This window comes from Aulonocara stuartgranti (genome assembly GCF_965226115.1).
Source record: "Aulonocara stuartgranti genome assembly, chromosome: 5".
Taxonomy (NCBI): domain Eukaryota; kingdom Metazoa; phylum Chordata; class Actinopteri; order Cichliformes; family Cichlidae; genus Aulonocara; species Aulonocara stuartgranti.
In genome coordinates, this window is record NC_138943.1 from 17,489,075 (window position 1) to 17,511,002 (window position 21,928).

At 39.1% G+C, this 21,928-nt stretch overlaps 2 protein-coding genes across 4 annotated transcripts in view; one reads left to right on the forward strand and one right to left on the reverse strand.

Annotated features, from left to right (window-relative positions):
- kcnab2a (potassium voltage-gated channel subfamily A regulatory beta subunit 2a) overlaps positions 1–21,928 on the forward strand; it is a 111,271-nt gene that overhangs the window by 1,213 nt on the left and 88,130 nt on the right. The window lies entirely within an intron of this gene.
- LOC309705959 (piggyBac transposable element-derived protein 3-like) lies at positions 16,768–19,131 on the reverse strand. 2 transcript variants are annotated; one of them, XR_014276643.1, is made up of 3 exons: positions 18,910–19,131; positions 17,737–18,505; positions 16,768–17,497 (listed from the first exon to the last, which is right to left on the reverse strand). XR_014276643.1 is itself a non-coding variant. In XM_082532046.1 (2 exons), exons 1-2 carry the CDS (start codon positions 18,936–18,938, stop codon positions 17,845–17,847), a joined length of 690 nt encoding a protein of 229 aa, XP_082388172.1. In that variant the 5' UTR covers positions 18,939–19,131; the 3' UTR covers positions 16,768–17,844. The 2 variants fall into 2 exon arrangements, 1 of the variants encoding a protein (XP_082388172.1); XM_082532046.1 differs by having other exon boundaries at positions 16,768–18,505.

Genomic DNA, 21,928 nt, shown 5'->3' on the forward strand with positions numbered 1-21,928 from the left:
CAACATCATCAAAAAAAGGAGTGTTTGTGTGAGGCTCCCCATGAGAAATGATTTCACTCGCTGACTACTAATTGCATGTTTAACGTATTGATTACTTTTAAATGTTTTTTTTGGTGACATTAGTTTGAGGCAAAAGAGACAGTGTTAACATTTTTCTGCATTTTTCAGTTATTTTCTGTTAGTGAGCTGTGTTGCTAAGTGGTTAATGTTAGGTTTCTTACATATTTGAGGTCATAAGCTGTGTTTGAGGTCTGCAGACCACAGGCTGAAGTTTGGTTTTAGAGCTTATATATCACCTTCTTGGAGCTATTTACCCAACCGAAATAAGCCCACAATTTGGATTTCCTGCCCGACTGTTGAATAACAACAGGGGCCAACCATGTAAACAATGTCTGTCCATGATTGACTGACCATTGCAACTTCCTGTGGAGTTTGAGGATTTTTTTTCTTTCTTTTTTTTCACTGACTAACATTTATTTAGAGATAATCTCTTGCTGGTTACGGTTTCCAAAAGTTTTTTTTTTTTTTTTAAATCATTTTAGATGACTATTCTCATTGTGTTTAGACGTCATCATTCTATTGTCTGCCTGATCGAATTGGTTTTATTTCAGTGTTTCATAATAAACCAATTAATGTCAATTAATCCTTACCACTCCCTGGAAGATGAACATTGCTGCTTAAATGGCATCTTCCTCATAAACTGTATAGCACATTCTCATTAATTTTCTGTGTTTTTCAGTGGGGTATTTATGGAACGTTAACATTTTGCGCTCTTGCACAAAACATGTTAGAATTATTCTGCTTGAGCAGTGGTACAGTAAAGAGCTTCAGGCTTGACTCCCTATTTCTGGATGGGGCAGAGGAGGGCAGGATGGGGGTAGGGTGAGTCTGAAGTCTCTGTGACTGAGTCATTGGTTTAGCTAATGATGCAATTAGAATGCTACACTTTGCATTAGGGCTGGGCCATATTATACCGTTCACGGTAATACCGGTATAATATTAGGCAACGATAGGAAAATGAAATATCGCGATAGAATATGAGTAAAACGCGCATGCGCAGTGCCTTTGTTTTCATACGCACATGGCCGATTGTTGAGTGAAACAGATGAACCAGAATTGGTTTGTAAAAATGGTGCAACTTCAGTGATGTGGAACTGGTTTGGTGTTTGTCCGTCAGATACACGACAAAGCACATTTTTTTTTGCAGAACATGCAAGCGGCCGTCGGACTAAGATGCCCCTAAATCTGGGAGTAATCTGGGTCCTAAACTCCGTATACTTCAGGTCAAACGAACACTGCAGCATCACTAAGAGTTAAAAACTGTCTAAATTCTTTCATCTTTAATAAAACGATCAGCATTGCTGCTTTACCAGGTGTAACTATGAAGTTTAACTTCCAGGCATCCATGAAAACAAAATGTATTACATTTAACGGAGTTAGAAGTTAGCAGGAAGCTAGCGGAAGTTAGCTCGCTAGTTTCGCTAGTTACCTAAGCATGATATTGCATGTTCTGACTGAGAGATTTCTGAAAAAAATCAAACGTACAGCTCTGCTATCACTTCCAACATAAATGAAGACAGGAAACTAAACAGCAGTGACGTTTGTAGGGTTACTGAAGTTGGGCTAGCTGGTATATAATAATGTGCTACGTGATCGCTAGCGACACAGCTATGTTAGCATAACATAAACAGTGAAGCTGGAGGACGAACACTAACACTTTTCCACTTATAAAAGTTAACGTTAAGGTTCCTCATGGTTAGAGACAAATGCAATCGCATGGCAGGATGCTGTAAAAGGACCAATCTTCAGTCAGGAGAACAACTGAGATAATCCATCCACAATACGAGGTTAGTCATATACTGCAACAACATGGGAATAGAGCAGCTGCCAGAGAATTCAACATTAATGAATCAATGGTACAGAAGTGGAGGAAGCAAGAAGAATGAGTTTAATAAAGTTTGATTTATCTGACTGCTTTGTTTCGCGTAATGTGCCTTATAATCCTGGGCACCCTATGGTCCGAAAAATACGTACTGCACACTACAGTTTAATGTTGCAAAGCACCTCTTATGTCAGCCCATTTCTACTGGAAATGCCTTTTGGTTAAACTTTCAGCAAGGAATTTGCATTTGCACTGTTACATTTTTATAAAGCTTTAATGTACATAAAAACCAGCTTCTTGTTTAAGTGAAAATAAATGATAGGTTGTCTTTTTGCGCTAGTAATGTTGTGGAGTTGTATTTTGTCTCGCATCAATTATATCGTTGGTTATATCGTTATCGCAAATTTTCAAATATATATCGTGATAAATATTTTTGGCCATATCGCCCTGCTCTACTTTGCATCTCCTGATTAGCTCCCCTGCTCGCACAGACTGAATTTGCTTGCCTGAGTTGTTTTTACAGATGTGTTTCAAAAGGTAATAGGCAATTTTCAAGCAATCATGGTTTCATCAGACAACCACAATTTTTAAGGTCATAAGCGATAAATGGATAGGTCTGACTCAGACACTGAACGTAATGGGGAATCTAAACAATAGTTGTTTGTAATTGTACAATTTGGGACAGAATGGGTAAAAGTTTTGAATAAAATGTGCATTTTATATTAAGTTACGGCTACTTAAATGTGCACAAGTCTGCATAAAATTCTATTGCAAAGAAATAAAAAAAAGCTACATAGTATTCTGCTATTTTGGCGTATTTTTTTCATTATATTCAAAAGAATATAAGATTGTTTATAGCAACATTTTTGTCCCAGTTGTTTACTCAGCGGGGATTTGTTTGCAACTGACATGATTTAGAAAATTTACTGAGTTGGTATCTATAAATGTGAAGTACATGTATGATGTTTGAAGAGGTCGTTTCGTTGATAATCCGGACTCTCGAGCTTTTTTTCTTCTTAATAATCAAAGGTTGATAGAAGATTGAACTCAGAAGTTTAAAATTCAGCTTACGACTCTTATGTAATTAGTGTTTCCTTAAACAAAAGTTTCAGTTCTGAGTAGGGATCAGCATATAAGCTTTTAATCGTAATAAATATACATGTAAGCTAGGGCTGTGCGATATGACCAAAATCTCATATCCCGATATAAAACATCTATCGTCCCGATAACGATATAAATCACAAAAAATGTAATATTTTCTGTAAATTCTGTGAATCTCGGATAGGTTTAGTGTTTCCAGCTGGGCGTCATGTAGCTGGAGTTCAGTGTTTTAACCGATGCATGAAACTACACATTTTTAGACATAAGTTGTAACGGCCACCGTTTTCTTTGTGAGTATTTATTACACGGCGTGCTGCGGGGAAACGCCTGTTCTAACGTTTGAGTCTAAGGTTTATTTTTTAGCACCTGACGACTCTTTTTTTTGCTTCTCATCCGTCAATACTCTGCATACTTTTTCACGTGATTCCGTTTATTTTGAAAATTCTCAACAGGATCTTGAGCTTTATTGTGAAAAGTTTATGTGGAAAATAAACAAGCGGACATGCGATGGTTTTACCATCGTTGTTGCTAACCACAACCCATAAAAACAGGCGCTTGTCCGTCAGTAGTGTGGTTATATTAAATATGAGAAAGAGAGAACTTTAAGAAATTAATATAGCCACTACAGTGACCATCAAAACGATGAAAAAATATTGCCGTAAACAGTTTATTTTGCGACACCACGAAACAAACGATTGCGTAAAATGAAACGATAGACGTTTTTATATCGTCATCCGATATATGTTGTTATATGAACAGCCCCTATGTAAGCTTTTCCAGCATGGCATCAATCCTTGGTGCCTTGTTTTTCTGCTTATCGTTATGTCAGATACAGTTAGCAGAAGTAAATGGGCCTGACCCAATGTACAAAAGAGGATTTTGAACTACAACAGGAACATTATTAGTTCACACAGTGTGTTTGGTCAATTAAATATTCCTTTTGTGTGCTGTATCTATGGTGAGCAAACATACGGAAAAGGTCTGATGGTGCAGTCCTATGTTGTCCTGCTAGTTATGCATCAGTTGTGTGTTGTTGCACAGATCCCTCTGTTAACATCGCATTATCCATTTGCTGAAAATGCATCCACTTAGGCCCAGACGGAACAGCTGATTTATGTATCTCTGCAGCCCTCACTACATCTTCTGTGCACATAAAGTGTTGCTGATGAGAGCGATAAACCAGGCAGTTTATTCCCCTCAGCCAGCAAGAAGACAAGGTAACTGATCCCAATTGCAGAGGACTGAATGTTTTTTTTTAAACAGCAATCAAAAACCTGATTTAAATTGGGTAATCTCTATTCAGGGTCATCTACTTATGTGCCTCTGCATCACTTTCAGCTGTGGTGCTATTTTTTAAAATTTCATCTTGGAAGCCCCACTCAGAACCATTTGTACTTGAACATCTGCATTTTCTCCACAAATATTAAAGTTGTGTAGCTGTAGTTCATTAAATTCTGTTTCAGTGTCTACTTTTGTAGGGGTCCATTTTGTTGCTGCTTGGTTTCTTGCACCTTCAGGTTAGGGGCTTAGCGAGGAGCTTTTTAAAAAAATAATAATAATAATAATTTTGGTGTATTTGCTCTTTAATTGTCACAAACAGTGACACCTTACTAGTAAAACAATAACAACTATCTTGAAATTGAAGAAAAAAAAAGTTTTTAACTCAATGAAAAAAAAGCAAAGTTTCACAGTAAAATAAAAATAAACTGATTTAGACAGCACTAGAACACCTCTGATTGAAGTATCCATCCTTCAGTGTCCAAGATGGTTGAAGAAGCTAAATGGTATTGAGCTCCACTAATACAACAACTTTTCAGTCAGCCAGGCACAGCATGAAAGTAACTACTGTGATATCACCTACTGGTTTCTCAAGTCCCATTTTAAAGCTGAGCATTTCCGTTGTCACTACCTTGATCTTTTGAAAGATAATCTGATAGGAGTCGGGTTTAATTTGAGTTTTTCTCTGTGAAACTTCACAGTGATGGGTTAAAGACTTGTCAGTCATATGTTGTTGGTCAGTGACCGTAACCCACATAATCCTCTTTTCTGAAACGGATGGCCAGTATTTACAAAATGGATGTAATGTTTTATAAACTGTGAACCAAAATGAACGACTGAGCCCATTAACTCATCGAGAAAGTGTTTACGTAGCTCAGAGGCGAGGGGCATTTTCCCATTGACAACTGAATGCAGGTTTAAGCTTTACATATTGGCTTTACTTACACACAGGTGCTACGGGTGTCTTTTATACTGTCTATGGAGCTAGCTAGTAGAAATAAAACATTAGTGAGGAAGGGCTAGTCCCCAGTAACTGAACTTTCAAAATAAAAACAACATGGTTGTCATCTGCAGATGGATGTTTGTTTGTTTGTTTGTTTTGTTTTTTTAAAAAAAGAAAAAAAGAAAAAAGCAGTTGCCAGGTGTTTTTGGATAGATTGCTGACGTAAACTCTATATATGGTGGTAGTTAATTGACACCCCACTAGACTTTAAAGTAATTTCAGCATGTAAATACACTCGGCATGGTTCAGCTAGAAATGCTAGCAAAAACAGAGGTAGATTATTATTATTTTAAGATAAGATTCATAATTAGCTTGTTTGTCTGACCCCATGCTAAATGTGTGAATAACAACAATTGAACTACAGGCTTCTCTTAAAATAGCTCTTGTCCCAGGTGTTAAATTTCCTAGTATCTGAAATGGACCGGGCTTTATTCACCTTACTAAGTTATTCATTAAAAGAATACCACAATGTCCTTTTAAATTTGCCAGTTAAATGGTTGTTTTTCCATACACCAAGAAACTGTGACACATTCCAGCAGAAAAAAACAAGATAGAGATTAATGATGCAGTTTATTTTTGTGAAATGAAAATTTGTTGTGCTGTTTTTATTTTTTCTTTCTTCTGTTGTAGCTGAACTATGTGAGTTAACATTTCTTAAACTGCCCAGCTGGTAGTAAGGAGGGCACCTGGCATGATCACAAGAGCATCACCCTTTCCTTATGCAGCTGTCTGGCAAAGCTCCAGAGTTTCTCACAGAGACTTCATGCCGACAGCATTAGGCATATACCCAGCAAAAAGCCAGCCCCTGCAGCACTGAGTATGAACATGAATCTGTATGGACATAATTTTCTACGGTCATGATTAGAGGTGCCTTTGTTGTCTGTGAAACTGTGTAGAATGGTGGTTCAAGGTCATGTGTGTCTCCTCTGTGCTACCTCCCTTTTTGTAAAATGTTTAATCTAACATGATTTTGATCAATTTCCCAAAGGGTAATTAATGCTTGAGGGATATTATTATTTGAGAGTTACTGAGAGCAGATGAAAATGTATTTAGCTGGCCTGGCAGATATCCCACCATGCTCGGTGTCATGATTGGAGAGGAGCTTGCCATGAAGCCGTGGTCTGGCTGGAAACAGAAGCTGGAGATGCCGTGACTGGGCCTAGGCTCAGCGAGAAAGGCCAGGAACAGTGGTGCGCAACAGTGAAGCTTTAGCTGTCCCCTCAGGCTCTGGAGAACACAAACACATACACAGGGCAGAAAATCTATTAACACATATCTAAGGAAGCCGGTCTGAACATCACACTGGTGCCAAACACAAACTAAAGAAGTAGAACACATATAAGAATATGGAATCATTTTAGCAATCACATGTCCTTGGAATTCAGGTGACACAAAGTAAGGTATAGAGTATAAATGTAATTATAAGTTTTATTATGCACGACATAGTGCAATTGTAATTTCTTTTTTAACTGTCCACTCTACTATACTTATATTTATTTCTTGTCTTTATTGTTTCTTGTCTAAGCACTAAATCATCTATGTGCTGATACCATACCACTGGATATTTCCCTGTCGTAGGAGTCACAAACACATGATGGGACTTGGGATGTGTTCCACTCAAATGCCGTCATCTCTTAGCCCAACTACCTGCTTAGCCACCGGTTCACTTAACCAGTGCCCAGTGCAAACCCTACAGTGGAAAACCTGAACAATCAGGACTCCACGTATCCTGATTACCCATGACATCATAATAAATATACACTATTAGAAGCTTGTTCTGGTAACATCTTCCTTTAACCTCACTTCTTGACCCCCACCTACTGTGTCTGGCTCCACAACTCACTCTTTCTGTCTCTTTTTTAGTCAGGTAGATGGCTTCATAATGTTGTTTAAACATCAATAACATTAAGTTAAACTTCCATCCCTGCTTTTTGAAAGCAGTGGTTTTATAGCATTGATTTTTGCTAGCATTACTTGCAAATACTATCAGCAAGGTGGGGTCAGTTTCTCAGAAAGTGCACTTGTGTACATTACCTTTTAAAATTCACACTGTGATAAAGGAGAGTAGAATAGGGAGGTTGATGCATGCTAAAGTGCACTGGATTTGATTAACAGCAGTATGTGTTATAACACATTGTCAATTCTTAAATGGATGTGGTGTTCAGAAGTTACCAGTCTGCTCATAAGGTTTAGAGTGCACAGCTGTGAATAAGTGGTTTCAAGGCATGCATATTGGGTGGGTGATTGGTGCTTGGTTCCAAGATTTATATCTTTACGTTCTGTTACTGTAAGATGTGATTTAAAAGTGGTTTCCTCATAGAACTAGTCAGCTAGACTTAGCAGCGTGTTTGTGTGGCTAACTGGAGTTGAGCAATTCTTAAAATTGGAAACCATAGGTCCCTTAGTCCAAGATAATAGTGTCTTGTCACTGAATTTCGAATGAACATAACTTTGATTTCTGCTTTCTCTGACCCGCCCATCTTGCATCATTTACAGCTCACTGTTTCACTGAATGCATGCTTACTCAAATGCTGACAGTGCAAAGGGATTGTGTGTGTGTGTGTGTGTGTGTGTGTGTGTGTGTGTGTGTGTGTGTGTGTGTGGGGAGGGAGGGGCATTTCCTATAACGCATCTGCTCTGCACAGTGACTCCAAGCTCTCACATTTATTCTGTCACTTCTGTCTCTTTCTTTTTTTTCCTTTAGTCTCTCTTCTCTGTGCCTGTTCTGTCTGTCCTTTGTCACTTTTTTTTCTGTCTCATGTTCTCATGTCAGACATACGTGCTCATATCACTCAGGCGCATAATCGTGGTCACACAGGATCTCACATTCACCAGTCTTCTATCATTCCTCCTCCCTCTCCTCTCTCAGCTTTTCTGCTCAGTCTCTTGGATTTTTTTGGCTGCTGCTCCTCCATCATTGCTACTGTGCTCTGCATTTACTCCCTGGTTCTGCTCACTGCGTCAGGAATCAGCAACAGACTGAGGTGGGTGTTTTAAGAGCATCATCGCTAGGTCTGAGGCTATACATCTCTGGTATCTCTCTCTCTCTCCCTGTTCCTTTCCTCTCACTTTGTTCTGCCAGTGAGAGTCGGGATGATTGCGCTTGTCTGTTCCTACAGGGGAGCAAGTGCTATACTATCTGTATGCTGCAGCATTTAACACTGACACACAATATGCTAGCAAGGTAGCATATCTTTGTCTGTTTCAGTTTTGTCAATATGGTTGATAATGCTGCTGCTGCATTGAAAACAGTCTTTGCATACCTTGTTATACTGGCATGCATTTCCCCCTGTCTGACTCTGTCTTGCGTCTGTTTCTACTCCATTACTTTCCTTTGTCTGAATGTCATGCTTTATGCATGCTCTGTCCTTTTGAATTTCAGCCAAATACTTACTATGTTCTAAGATTTATAAAGAAGTACCTTAAAATAGTCTGCGTGAAGGACATGGGTGCAGGCTTGCACTAAAACACACATGCACATTCACAGAGGAGGTTCAATTCCTCTTCACCTTACCTGCCCTGCTGCTGCTGCTGCAGTTCCATCTGTTGCCGTCGCCACAGCGAGCAACACCCTGAAGCGAGGCTTTAACTGTTCTTGCAGTGTTGTGATGTGAGTTGCTGAGAGGTTGTGACAGTCATTTGTGCCTGGTCGAATGTGTTACCATGTTATTTAAATGTGTGTTTGTGCGTGGGTGTTCATGCTGTGGCTGATTGTTGTGGGCCAGGATCTCCGCATGCCCGTGTGTGTGAGTTTGCGCTCACATACAGTATGTGTGCTTGCCTGGCCATGGGCTCCGGTCCAACAAGAAAGCACAGGAGAGGCAGGCTGCAGGGTTTCAGTTTGGTGCAGTAAGCTGTTGAATGTTCTGTAACGAGCAGAAACGCCAGATTCTTGTGGTGTGTCCTTTCACTCGGCAGGTACAGCTGTATTGCAGGAAAACTGTTTTTTTTTTTGTTTTTTTAACTGAAATATCTGCAGTGCATATGACTGCAATATGTCCTTGAATTGGCTCTGACAGAGGCAACAAACAGTACTACTAACAATTCTTCAGACAACACCCTTTCAAATAAATGCTGCGTGACATCCAGTGATAAAAGAGCGGACTGATTAATCAGTGTTTTGCAGAATTTCTTTGATTAGATGTCATTCGTAATAGTTGTTAATGTTCGCATAAAAAAAGGTATCACTGCTTCTTTTATAGTGTTCTGCTGCACCTGCAACCTGCTGATTTCAAAGGCAGATGTTTGGAGTTGTTCTATAAAGATACAAATTAAAACAGAGACAGCGTAGATCAATAAACTCCCTTGAGGTTTAAATGTTTTTTAGGCAAACACCTTTCCCTATCATCTACATTAAGTTGTAACTACATGCCTGTGCAGATTATAGCATCAGAGGTGTTCAGAGAGATTCAGATGTGTAAGATCTTCAGTCATGGGCTTAACGGCTGTCGGTGGTCATTGGCAGAACTCTGACATTTCACTCAGCCTTATCACCAGTGTAGGTCCTCACTCTACAGTTTTCACATCTTGGTCTGCTGGACGCTCCAGTTGGAGTGTTTTGTAAACTGAGCTCAGTAATCATTGTGCAGTTAAGATTTAGCGGCCTGTCTAGCATCATTAACCCTGTTTTGGAACTCCTGTGGGTGTCACACTCATGCAGACACAGGAGCTTGGGAAATTTATCATATGTCTTTTTTTCTGTTTTCTTTTCTTTTTTTCTTTTACCAGGTGTGTTTTCCTCCTGCCTAGCTCCCATATTTTTTTTTAAAATCCAATTGTGTAGGAAAAGATGTCTCTATTATGTGAACCTTGCCGAGGACTGAACTAGGAATATAAATAATAAAATATTTTCTCAGCTAATAGAACCGCTTGGGGTGTTTCACGTGACTCTTCTGTTTTTACCATAGTCCTGTTGATAGCGTGAGGTGGTGGATTTTGTTTGAAACTGGGTAATATTGATGATATCACACACAAATACTGATTGAGTATTTCATCAAGAGTGTATGTGGATTTTTTTTCTTTTTCTTTTTTCTTTTGTCATCTTTAACAATCACTACGGGGGGGTTGGTGTTACACTCACAATCATATCTAAGTTGGGTTTTTTTTGTTTGTTTTTTTAAGTCAGTATCCCTGCTTGGTGATGAACATTTAATGGAGGCAATTGGAGGCAAAATCAACAATCTAGTTTTCAGAGACAATAATCAATATCTTCAGTCATTTCCCCTTAAAGACGACATTTGATGAGCTCCCTGGGCCCTGTTTCAGGAAGCTGGTTTAGTGGAAAAACTGCCTTTCAAGAAGCAATTTTTCTGGCATTGTGATAAATGATCAAATTGCTGTTGATTTTGTTTAGTTTTTTCCCCTCCAGTTTGTCCCAAGATATTTTTAATGGATAGTGACATTAAATCTTGATCCATTAGTGGCCAGTCCTCTTTACTATAGTATGTCCTTGCTCTGTGGCATGCATTGTGTGTCCTTGAAACTTAATAAATCACTATAATAGGAGAAAATTACCCTAGAAACATTTTTCACAGAGTGCACAATAGTGTGTTGACTGGCTAATAAAAAGCATAATTTAGAGCCACAAGTGTGAAATGGGTATTTGTTGTGAAAGTGCTGCTGCTTAGTGTTGTCAGCATAAGGACAAAAATGGTTTCACAAAAGGAAGTTGGTCACCTGATGGGTTTCAAATTGATAACCTGAGTTTGAGTGGGCACTAATTTAATCGTTATTCATCATTTATATAGTCGCAGTCAGGTAATGGGGTTCACTCTTGTTATGTTTTACTTGTTTTAATTTTTTTTAAAACTTTTTTCAAAGCTGTTCCTTTGCTATTCTTCTGCATAATGGAAGTGAATTTGACAAAGAGCTGTGTAGCTTTTGTTGAAGATTCAGTGACAGTTATTTATTTCTATATTCAATATTTACACTCAGTGTAAGATGGTCATTGTTTAATTTAATATTTTGAAACATGTGGTTTCTATTCTTAGTCTCATAAACTAAATTTGTAATATGAAACCATTTTACTCCACTACTCTTCACCCACAAGGAAAGTTAAGTAATTTGTGTGACGTTGTCATTGTTTATGCTTTTATTGGACACGTGGAATTGCTTTGTTTGACTACATCAGACCAAAACATGCAATGTATTTCAGTTACTATCATGCATTTCATCAGTTGTGATCAATCTAGCCACTTGTTAACACTCTCTAAGTGGAGCTTATTTCCTCTCTGAAGCTTTTATTTCATAAAAAGCATCTTCTGGTTTTGAATGAGGTCTACCTCCACAAGGAAACAAGACAATCTTTGAAGTGCGAGCTAGAAAGAGTGATCTACTGCTGGCATGTTGATTTTTATTTTTTATTTTTCTCTCTCTCACAGCACAGACCAAATTACATCTGCACACATTTGTACACGTACAATCTACTTTTGGGTCATGCGTTTCAGTTTCTCTTCTAGATGTTGCTGTTGATTCGTGACCTTAGATCAAGTGCACGCACGGTGAATTATGCTGCCTTGTTTCTTTTTGCAGAAGTTTAGGTCATGTTCATTAGAGATGATTTGTGAGTGTAGATGCATTTGACAAAAACTTGACCACATTATTCATGATGCTTTTGCAACATTGTGTAGACACTACATGTGAATTATAAAAACACCACTGCAGGTGTGAAGAATGACTTGGCGCTGACTGTTGTGGTTGACGTGTGTGGTGACTTATGAGGCACTCTGCTGTTTGTGATAGTTGAGTTATTGAGGTCATGTCTATATTTGCTGCAAATGCGAAAGATTGATTTGAAAGTCTCAAACTGAAGTCTGGTATTTATCTATTTATTTTGTCCTGATTTTGCTGCATTCATAGACATCTAGCTGTGTAAGACATGACAGTCTTTCAGACATTAGTGGAAGTGTTACGTGAGCATTTGCCTTCGGTGGTGTCCTTTCTCTTTAATATTTCCGTATGAATCCCCCTCACACGCTTTCTGCTCGAAGGCCTTCCGTTACCTGCGGATTGGTTCAGCTGACTAAAAAAGACAGTGACTTATCTCTATCAGTAAGCATTAAAAAAATGTAAATGATTCAGAAAATGAGCTTAGAGGAATCTAAGGTGTGTTAATGATGCTCACATATGACAATGGGTTGGTATAGTATCAAAACAAATGATTCACATGAATAAACTAATTCTCAACCCTCAGTTGCAAGCTTGTCCAGGCCTGATAAACTGCATTGTTGCTTATTTGTTGCTTCTTATTAAATGATGTATTGGACGGTAGCCTGCAGGAAATCAAGTGGAGCTGATTATACTTTTTGGAAAGTCCTTTCAACTTTGACACTTATCCTGTGACTCATGATATGAGTAGTCTGAAAGAAGGGCGGAGTTTATTTCCGAGTGACTAGTGAGCTGCTAGTTAAGGAAACTCTTTACATGGTAAGAATGCTGCCTGCCTGTAGAAATGGCAGCTTTGATTTTTGAACCCCTCTCAGTGCTTTCAACACACAAGCTTTAAATGGCTGGGTTTTCACAGGATTACTTTTTTTTATTATCACTGTTTTTAATTTGGTTTACTGGTTAACAAACCTTCTTGGTCTTGCTTTAATAAAAGTTTAGGTGCTGCTAAATGTCTGGCTTTGGCACATCCCATCCTCATTTTCCTAATATCCACCATGGTGGTCTGTAGCTGTTGAAGGTGTTTCTTCTTTGCTCTAGAGATTTACTATGTGCTGGAGGGCCATTTTAACTCAATGAGGCTGCAGAGAACAATGGCTACTGTCAACAGCAGCAGGATGAGAGACTCGCCAGTGAACAGCTGATTTTATTGAGTTTTGTTGTCACAATGTAAGAAAAGATGAGCTTTATTGTCTTTGTAAGCACAACCATACAACAAAATTGGAGCCATCTGAACTTGGTGTATATAGACAAACATAAACAGTCATGCCAATTAAATAAAAGAATAATAAAAGTATTTTCTATAAATAACTAGGTAATAATTCTAATGATTGCAGCTTTAGCAAATTGCTGTGCAAATAAAATACTGGTAAAGGAGAAGTTTGGGGCACACACGCGTTACCCCCTGCCACAGAAACAACCCTGTGGTAAACACTGCCCGTGCTATGGGGTTAGTCAGCAGTTGCCATTCCAACAACCCCACTGCAGGGTTAGATTTGCAAGCATAATTATCCTTTATACCTCTGATTTTACCATCTTGCTTTCGTCTGCAGTAAAATCATCGATATACTAGTGTGTAAGCTCCATTCCCCTTTAAACATGCCCATTTGTTTTACTTTGTGTTTCCAAAATGCAACTTGCTCTTCTGTTTTTGCTGCTTACTGAGGTTTGCATCATGTGGTGAATTCTCTGAGCTTATGATCAAAAAGTCTTTTTGATGGATAAGAAGGAAACATCCTGAAGAGCATTCGTGACCGTGCTGTTCAGTCATAAACTCATTAAACTCATGGGATTTATAAACTCATTATAAATCCCATGATAAATCGTCTTATGCATTCTACTTAAGCTTTGGACAGCATAAAAAGAATTATTTACTTTAAATATCTGAAGAAGCATCAGAATTATTAATATTATTTGCTGACAAGTACTGTAAACAGCATGGCATGACAGTTACCACTTTCACTGGGCTGTAGCTTCATATCAGTCACAGGGTCAGCTGCAGAAGCCATAGCTACACCCTGGATTTTTAGGTCAGGGTGCTTTCAAACTGAAATTTTCCTGAATTTGGTAATATGATGACATTTGTGCTAGCACAGATCTGCTGAGCAGTAGTTTCACAGTGACCACAAATGTTTTACTTCCTTATTGTTATACTTGATGTTTATATAGTTACTGTAGTAATATTTTATTTGAAAATGAAGGGTAAATTCATTTTGGCCTCCTGTTTGACTGTAGCATGTTAGCATTGCTAAAGCTTTAATGTTGTCACATTGACATAGCAGTCAACTTCATCCCAGATTAGCTACTTGGGAGATGTGGGTACCTGATCTGTAAAATGTAATTAGCAATTGGTATAAAAACAGCATATTGGAGAGGATGATTTCTTATTAGAAGTAAAGATGGACATAAGTCAACTGCAGAAAACGCATTGAGAAATATAATTTTGAAATTTTTCCACAATGTAAAATTGAAAGAAAGATTATGAGACTTTGAATGTCCCATAATCGACAGTATATCATAGAGCTGGGCGATATATCGAGTTTTTAAAAAATATCGATATATTTTTATACGAGATATAAGATGTGACAATATCCTTTATATCGATATAGTCTATGTTACGTTATAATTATACTTGTGGAGCCGCAGGTTTGCCTCTCTTTCGTCCACTTTCGTCTTTACGCAATGTTACTCGGCCTCGCCTCTCCTTCACTGAACACAACTCCTCGTCCCCCATCGCTTCACCTGCAGGAAGCGACAAGATGGACACGGCAAATCTCCGTTAACGAGTTACTGCGCATCGCCCCGTGCGTGGGGCTGGACGGCGTCAACGTGTTAGCTAGCTAACCGCGCTAACGAGCTAACCACGCTAACGCCATGCAGCCCAGAGGTGCTGCACGGACTAAAATCCTTTCATTTTCTCAAAAGTTGACAGCGCGCCTTATGTATGAATTCTGGTTGTGCTTGATGGCCGCGAACCGATTTTATGTGGAACACGGCGCTCAGCAATCTGTCAAAAAATGTTTTAGTACGACTTTAGTAAGCTACGGAGCTGCACCGCTTGATGGATTGTCGGAGCATTACGGCTGAGCCTCGCGGAGTGATACGTACTGTGCTTCAACGTAATATTACCCTACTGTGTATAAGGACTATAAATGGCACCTGTTAAGAGACGCGGTTGCGAAGCGGATTTCAAACTCCAGGCTGTCAGTCACGCAGTACAAGTTGGGAACAGAGCAGCTGTGAAATCTGTCTTTGTTATTGTGCTCAGCGTCTTTTAGTTTACATTTTGACTGCACAATTGTGAGCTTTTTGTTATGCACAAAAACAACATTGTTTTCTTTTATTTATGGAGCATTATTATTTAATAAATGCTCATAATTTATTTTTGAGTAAATTTTATGTACATCTGCTCTATGTTAATAAAAGTGCCTGTGTGACATCTGGGACACAGCTTTGACTAAGAACTCTCTTTTTGTTCTTACTTTATGGCTTTAAAAAAATATATCGAGATATATCTTATATCGCCATCCAGCTAAAAAATATCGAGATATGAATTTTGGGTCATATCGCCCAGCCCTAGTATATCATATTATCAAGTAATTTAGAAATTTGGCCAAAAATTAAAAGTGAAAAGTGAGCTTCAGATGTTCAGACAGCACTTGTTTAAAAGCGGTCATAATTCTGTCATGGAAATCACTGCACGGGCTCAACACTTTCAGGGATGATCTGATATCCTCGTGTTGGTGTTGTTCCCAGACCATCATGAAAATGTTGTTCCAGGTTCAACATTGCAAGTGACCAATCACATTGTTGTGACGTTATTCTTTTGCGCGCCAAGCCATTCGTGCATTTATGAAATTCCAATGTTGCAAGGACAATATCAATTCTGCTTACTGTTTATTAAAGGGTTAGGGTTAGGGTCAGGGTCCGTTGATTGGCGGACAGAGGCTTTTTCTCGAAGTTGCAAAAGTATGACGTCACAACATTCTGATTGGTCACTTGCAATGTTGATCCTGGAACAACATTTAGTATGATGATCTGGGAACAACACCAACACGAGGATATCAGATCAACAAAACTTTCAGAAGTCCGTGCCTGGAAACACAGTTTATGCAAACGCCAGTTAAAGGTCTGTGATAGAAGGAAGAAGCCATATGTGAGCATAATCCAGAAATACAGCTAAAGTTCATTTAAAACAGGAAAATGTTCTGTAGTCAGCCACATCCTCCAGGCTAAAGAGGAGAAGCACCATCCGGCTTGTTATCAGCACTCCGTTCAAAAGCCTGCATGTCTTATATACAAGTTTTAGAGCACAATATGCTCCCATCAAGATATCATCTTTTTCAGGGAAGATCTTGGATATTTCAGCAAGAAAATGTTGCTGCCTTCTTTGGAGAAGACTCTGGTTGCTCTCCTTCTAGAAAGCTGTGCTGTTTTCAACAGTTGAAAATATTTGGCACATCATATTGAGCAGCTAGAATCCGATATCTGACAAGAACGGGAAGCATTTTTTCCTCGAGGTCCAGAAGCTGGTCTCCTTGGTTTCCAGATGTTTACAGACTGCTGTTGAAAGAAGAGAGAATGCTACACAGCAATAAGCATGGCCCTGGCCCTTCTTTCAGATGGGTTGCCAACTAATTAAAATTTTTGAATGGTTTGAATGTCTTGTTTTAAACTTTTTATAGGTTTTCTATGTTCTGTTGTGAATTTAAAAAGTGTTTATGTGATTCATTCTGTTAATGCATTCTGTTATTTGTTTATTTATTTTTTTAGATTTTACAGTTAATCTTTCTGAGAATTTGATCTGTCTCCGTGGAATACAGCCAGTATCCATTTAACCCGTTTGTGCCCAGATTTTTTTCAGAGTTGTAAGGCATATCATTTTATCAGTTGAGTCCCTCTGAATCATGTTATGTATTTATTTTTTCCATTTTGTACTTTTTTTTGAAGAAAATAGCATTTTTATGACTGGCAACAATTGTTGCCAGTAGTCACACAGCTTGTCACTAGGTCAAATGTCACCTAATAATAATAATAGAGAAGTAATAATAATAATATAATAAGAACAAAATAATAATATAGTCATAATAAATAATAACAAAAAGGTGGAGCCTCAGGTTCCCCCTGTATAAAATTCAAAACATCAAACAATTTGAACTGATTTCTTTATTCTCAATTTTTTTATACTCAAAAACTCAACAAACATTTTTTTCTTAGAACCTCTAAAAACATATATACATATATAACATATTTCTTCCCATACATTCCATCATCTTTCATGCATGTTCTACTCAGTGTGGTACTTCTTGAAGCACTCCACATGTAGTGGCACATCACACTTTCCACACGCAAATGATGTGCGTCCGCCGCAGTTCTTGCATCGCTTGTACCTGCTACCAGTGTTGCAGGGCCAGTGGTTCAAATTATCAAACCTGGTGGCATCAGTTATCGCCACCGCCATTGAAGATCTTCTGCCCTGCCTACTTGGCTTTGTTCCATGGCGCAGGAGGAGGGTCTGGGCTACCAGCCTCTGGAAGGAGAGGAGATCCTTCTCCCCGCTTTTCCAGGACCTAAATGAATGACAAAACAAGCATGATAGATGCATGAATGTGCATCGTTTCATCCTTTCTACAACGTCATGCCCCATATGTAGAATGTTCTGTAAAAGCAATATCACACTTGAGTTTGTGATGTTGGTCTGGATATCATCACTGTTGCTCTTGTCGACCGAAGAGCACTAGCGATGACCTCGAGTCAAACATCACCAACTCGATTGTGATATCACTAAATAACATACAGCCTTGTGTACCTGTAATAGCACCAGCTGTTCACCATGGCACTGTTCAGGGCCCAGCTGAAGCATGGCCACCACCACTTCTTGGACCGGATGTTGACTCTGTAGCGGCTGACAAACTGGTCATGCAGGTCCACTCCTCCCGTGTGTGTTGTAGTCCTGGATACACTTGGGCTGTCTGACCTTGTCCATAGTCCGCTTCTGTTTATTCCATCTCTTCGCCTCAGTTTCGGTGAACTCCCTCTCCATGTTCGACACCACGGTGACCACGCTGTTGTCATTCCACCTTACAATCAGCTTCTCTGCCTCAACCAGATACTCAGCATCTCCTCTGGGTGTCTTCTTGAAGGTCTGGGGTGCTGTGAAGGGAACGTTATGGAGCTGAGTTTGTCGCATCGTGCCACAGCTGCCATAGCCTCTCAGGGTCATCTCATCCACCAGGGACAGGGTTGTGAAGAGGTTGTCGTGGTAAAACTTGACTCCAGGTGGCACTTCAGCTTTCTCTGCCAGGCCAAGAACCACACTTGGACCCTGACTCACTGAGGATGAGCACCCAGGATCATCATCGGGGGGATTTGGCAGCTGCATGTCCGAATTAGGTAGAAAGCCTTCACCTTTGAGTATTCTTGATGGGAGGCGGTTATGGTCACCAGTGGCCTCATCATCAGATTGGTCACTGTCACAGTCTGTGTCATGTGCGTGCATTTCTGACTCAGGCACAACTGTGATGTCCGCCACAGTTTCAGAGTCCTGCAGCATGGCCAGGATCTCTGCTACGGTGTACCTAAGGAAAGGACAACATACATGTTAGCTAGCAAGCGAATTTTAGCTAGCAAGAAAATGATGTATGGTAATGTATAAAAATCCTATACACAGAGGCCTTGAATACCTGTGAATTTATTTAGCTAGGAATTATTCTAAAAGGACTAAAATGAGCCATTGTACATCATTCTACAATTTTAAATAAGTAAATTAGGAGCAATCCTGCAGACAGTGTTTTCCTTTAGTTAGCGACATGCTATGTGCCCACTGGCAACTTTTGTTGCCACTCACAGAAATAAGCCCATGAACAAAAAAATATTTATCCTAGGTACAATTTTTTTGGGGAGGGTTACTCTAGAGACTTGAATGATTAAATAATTATAAATATGTTTGGGGGGAAAGTCATAAGAAATTTATGAAAATTACCTCTTTCCAGGATGATTTGCATCCGCCATGTCTTCAGCCAGAAAGAGCGGGAAGCAGATGATGTCATGCGATAGGAAGCACTTGGAAACGATTTTTTAAAAATCAAAACCTTTGTCTAAGTTGTCTACTAGCATATAAGTGGAAAAAGTTGCATTAGTACCTTTGAGATTTTTTATTGTGAGTCGAAAATGACAGTGATAAACTTTGGCAACAATTGTTGCCAGTGGGGCTAAACGGGTTTTAATACTGTCTTACATTTGCCACTTTTAGCAGCCAGAATAATGTGTTCATTGCCAAATTCTCTCTCTGTCATCAGCAAGCCACAGCACCACCAGGAAACAGTTGGACAGGTGGAAGTTTTTAACACTTCAACCTTGGGTGTAGATTTTGGCTGTCAACATACAGGAACAGGACCCACATGATATTCAGCTGTTGACCTCCAATCTAGTTGTGTTGTATAGTATCTGACATGGTGTGTGATGTGAATTTTTTTTTTTTTTTTTTTTTTTTTTTTATTGGCCACCTTGCCAAGAAGCTCTTGGATTCTTGGTAAAATTTTTGTTTTTTGTTTGGGTTTTTTTTTGTGTTTTGTTTTTTTTGTACCGACAGTTTTTATCTCTTCACTTTTAAATATTCACATCCACATAAGAAAAACACTTATGCTTTACGTTCTTTAACCCCCATATTCCTGCTAGATTTTAGGAATGTTTTCATAAACTAGCAGTGTTTGGGCACTTTGTCACATCTTTGATTTAGTCAGTTCTTTAGACAGTGATGTCAGATGTTATAGTTTAGGGGGGGAAAGGATATATTTATTTTCATTGAACTCTGAAGAAGTTAAGCATACTTAATCTATTGAGTCACGCATAAACTGCATAAAACAAGGTACATTTTACATAGGAAATGTTTCAGATGTACAAGAAAGGGGTGTTTAAAATGAATAGTGAGGACAACATTGTAGGAGGCAGAGAGACAGTTTGCTAGAGAGCAAGGGTGACAAAAGCATGAGACTGGATTTCTGTTCCTTGTCATCTCTTTCTGCATAACCTCATCTAAAAGCCATCAAACTACTAGCAGTGAAAAACTTGTAGTGTCATTGCCAATACAAATCATTGTCAGAAATAATGGCTTAATATCTAACACAAGCCACGTCTGCAAATTGCTTTTTAAATCTGTTAAATAGTTCAATAACTGAGTCAGTGATGGGGAAGCAAAGTAAAATGGAAGTTCAGTAAGTCTTCCTGTGGTGGTGGTGGTGGTTGTTGTTGTTGTTATTATTCACAGCAGGAAAAGGTGGCCATCAAATGCCTGTCAGGCCACATAGACTCGCGTGGAACAGATGTAATATTTAATAGCAGTGGGTGTACTGATATTAGTCAAATCCCTTAATGAAACCAGTCACACTTGGGATTCCTGCAAACATTTAACAACGGAGAATAATAACTGCTGACCCCAGGCAGACACGCACAATCATTGTTACAGCAATGCTGTTTGCAGCTTTTCACATCTTCTTGGTAGCTGTTAGCCTCACGTTTTGCCAAGGTTAATGTAAAAGTACAGATGGCAAGTTGAGTCACCGTAACACCTGGACACATTGCACTGACACACGCGATCAAAACAAGCGCTGTTACAATAATACACACAGAAGCCCTCTCTTCTTAGAGCGAAGCTGCTGCTGCCTCGGGGACTCTGTTAGTAAACAAACATTTGAACTTCTACGATTATTGTCTCTGACACAGACTATGGGCAGGCCAACGGCATTTATATGGACCTGAACAAACAGCATGACGTTAACCCTTTATGCCTGGGGAAACCTGGCAATAATCTTATGGCTGACCGGGCAAACACTAAGGATTTGTGTAGGTAGTCTGATGTAATGTGAGTGTGTTTGTATTTATACAGAAAGAAAAAGAAAAACATGGATAATTGGTAACAGCCGTTCTTCCGTCTTCCTATAGAAATGTTTGTTTCAACACAGTAAGATGAATCCATACACTACTATATAGTCATTATGTGGGTACTTGCTTGTAGCAAAGGTTGTCCTTTTTTTTTTTTTTTTCTCTTCAGTGGAAGGCACCATGTATTTTATGTCCTTGCTGCACTGCTTCTCATTTGCTGGTGCTTGAGTCAGTGTGAAAGCAATTTTCTGCTTTAATAAGAGAAAAACAAACCAGTAGCTAGATGATTTAGTTGCATGATTTTTGTGTTTGCAGCATGTCTATTCAGTTTTTCTGCATTTTGATTAAGGTTGGTTAAGCAATTAGTTTCAGTGCCCTATGGAGTACAAAGGCTAGAGTCATAAAGTGAGTGATGCTTCCACTCTGAAGCCACTGTAAGGAGCAGTATGCTGTTATAAAATAGCAGCTGCCCAAGTGTCCTAAGGTGGTGTGTGTGTGCAGAAAGTGACCCTGCCAAGTCATCCATGATTGTGTCAGATCTGTACATGTGTATGTGATCACAGGGATGGAAGCCTGTGCACTTCATGCTTATATGCGGGAAGAGTGTATCGTTGCATCTGATTCTAGGGTTACAGTGATGGCTGAGGGAGGATGTAATGCTGCAAACTGTCACTGTCTCCCAGCTGATAACCTCTGAAACCTCCCTCAGCTGGCATTTAAAGTCTGTTTGAATCATACATATTATGTCAGACAGGCAGATTGTCTGTGTTGCACAGATCTTCGGGGCTTTACTGCTATGTCAAAGACACAAAATGGAACCCAGCTGGACTTTAATAGTGCTAATTGTCCAGATCTGCTAACTTTTTCCCCCTCATATTTCCATCTTGACATGAAATGTTATTTTTCCTGACATCACGCAAATCCCATTTTAGTTTCATCACTGTGCTACAATCATACTCATTAGGCTTTTCTGTTTTTTTTTTTCTTTTTTTTTTCTTTAAAGCAAGGTATCAAAAATCTTGGCTTTTGGGAGCATCTGAGCTCCCACAAGATGCAATATGCTTCAAATTAGAGCTGGGCGATATGAGATTTTTTCATATCACGATATGTTTTTTTCATTT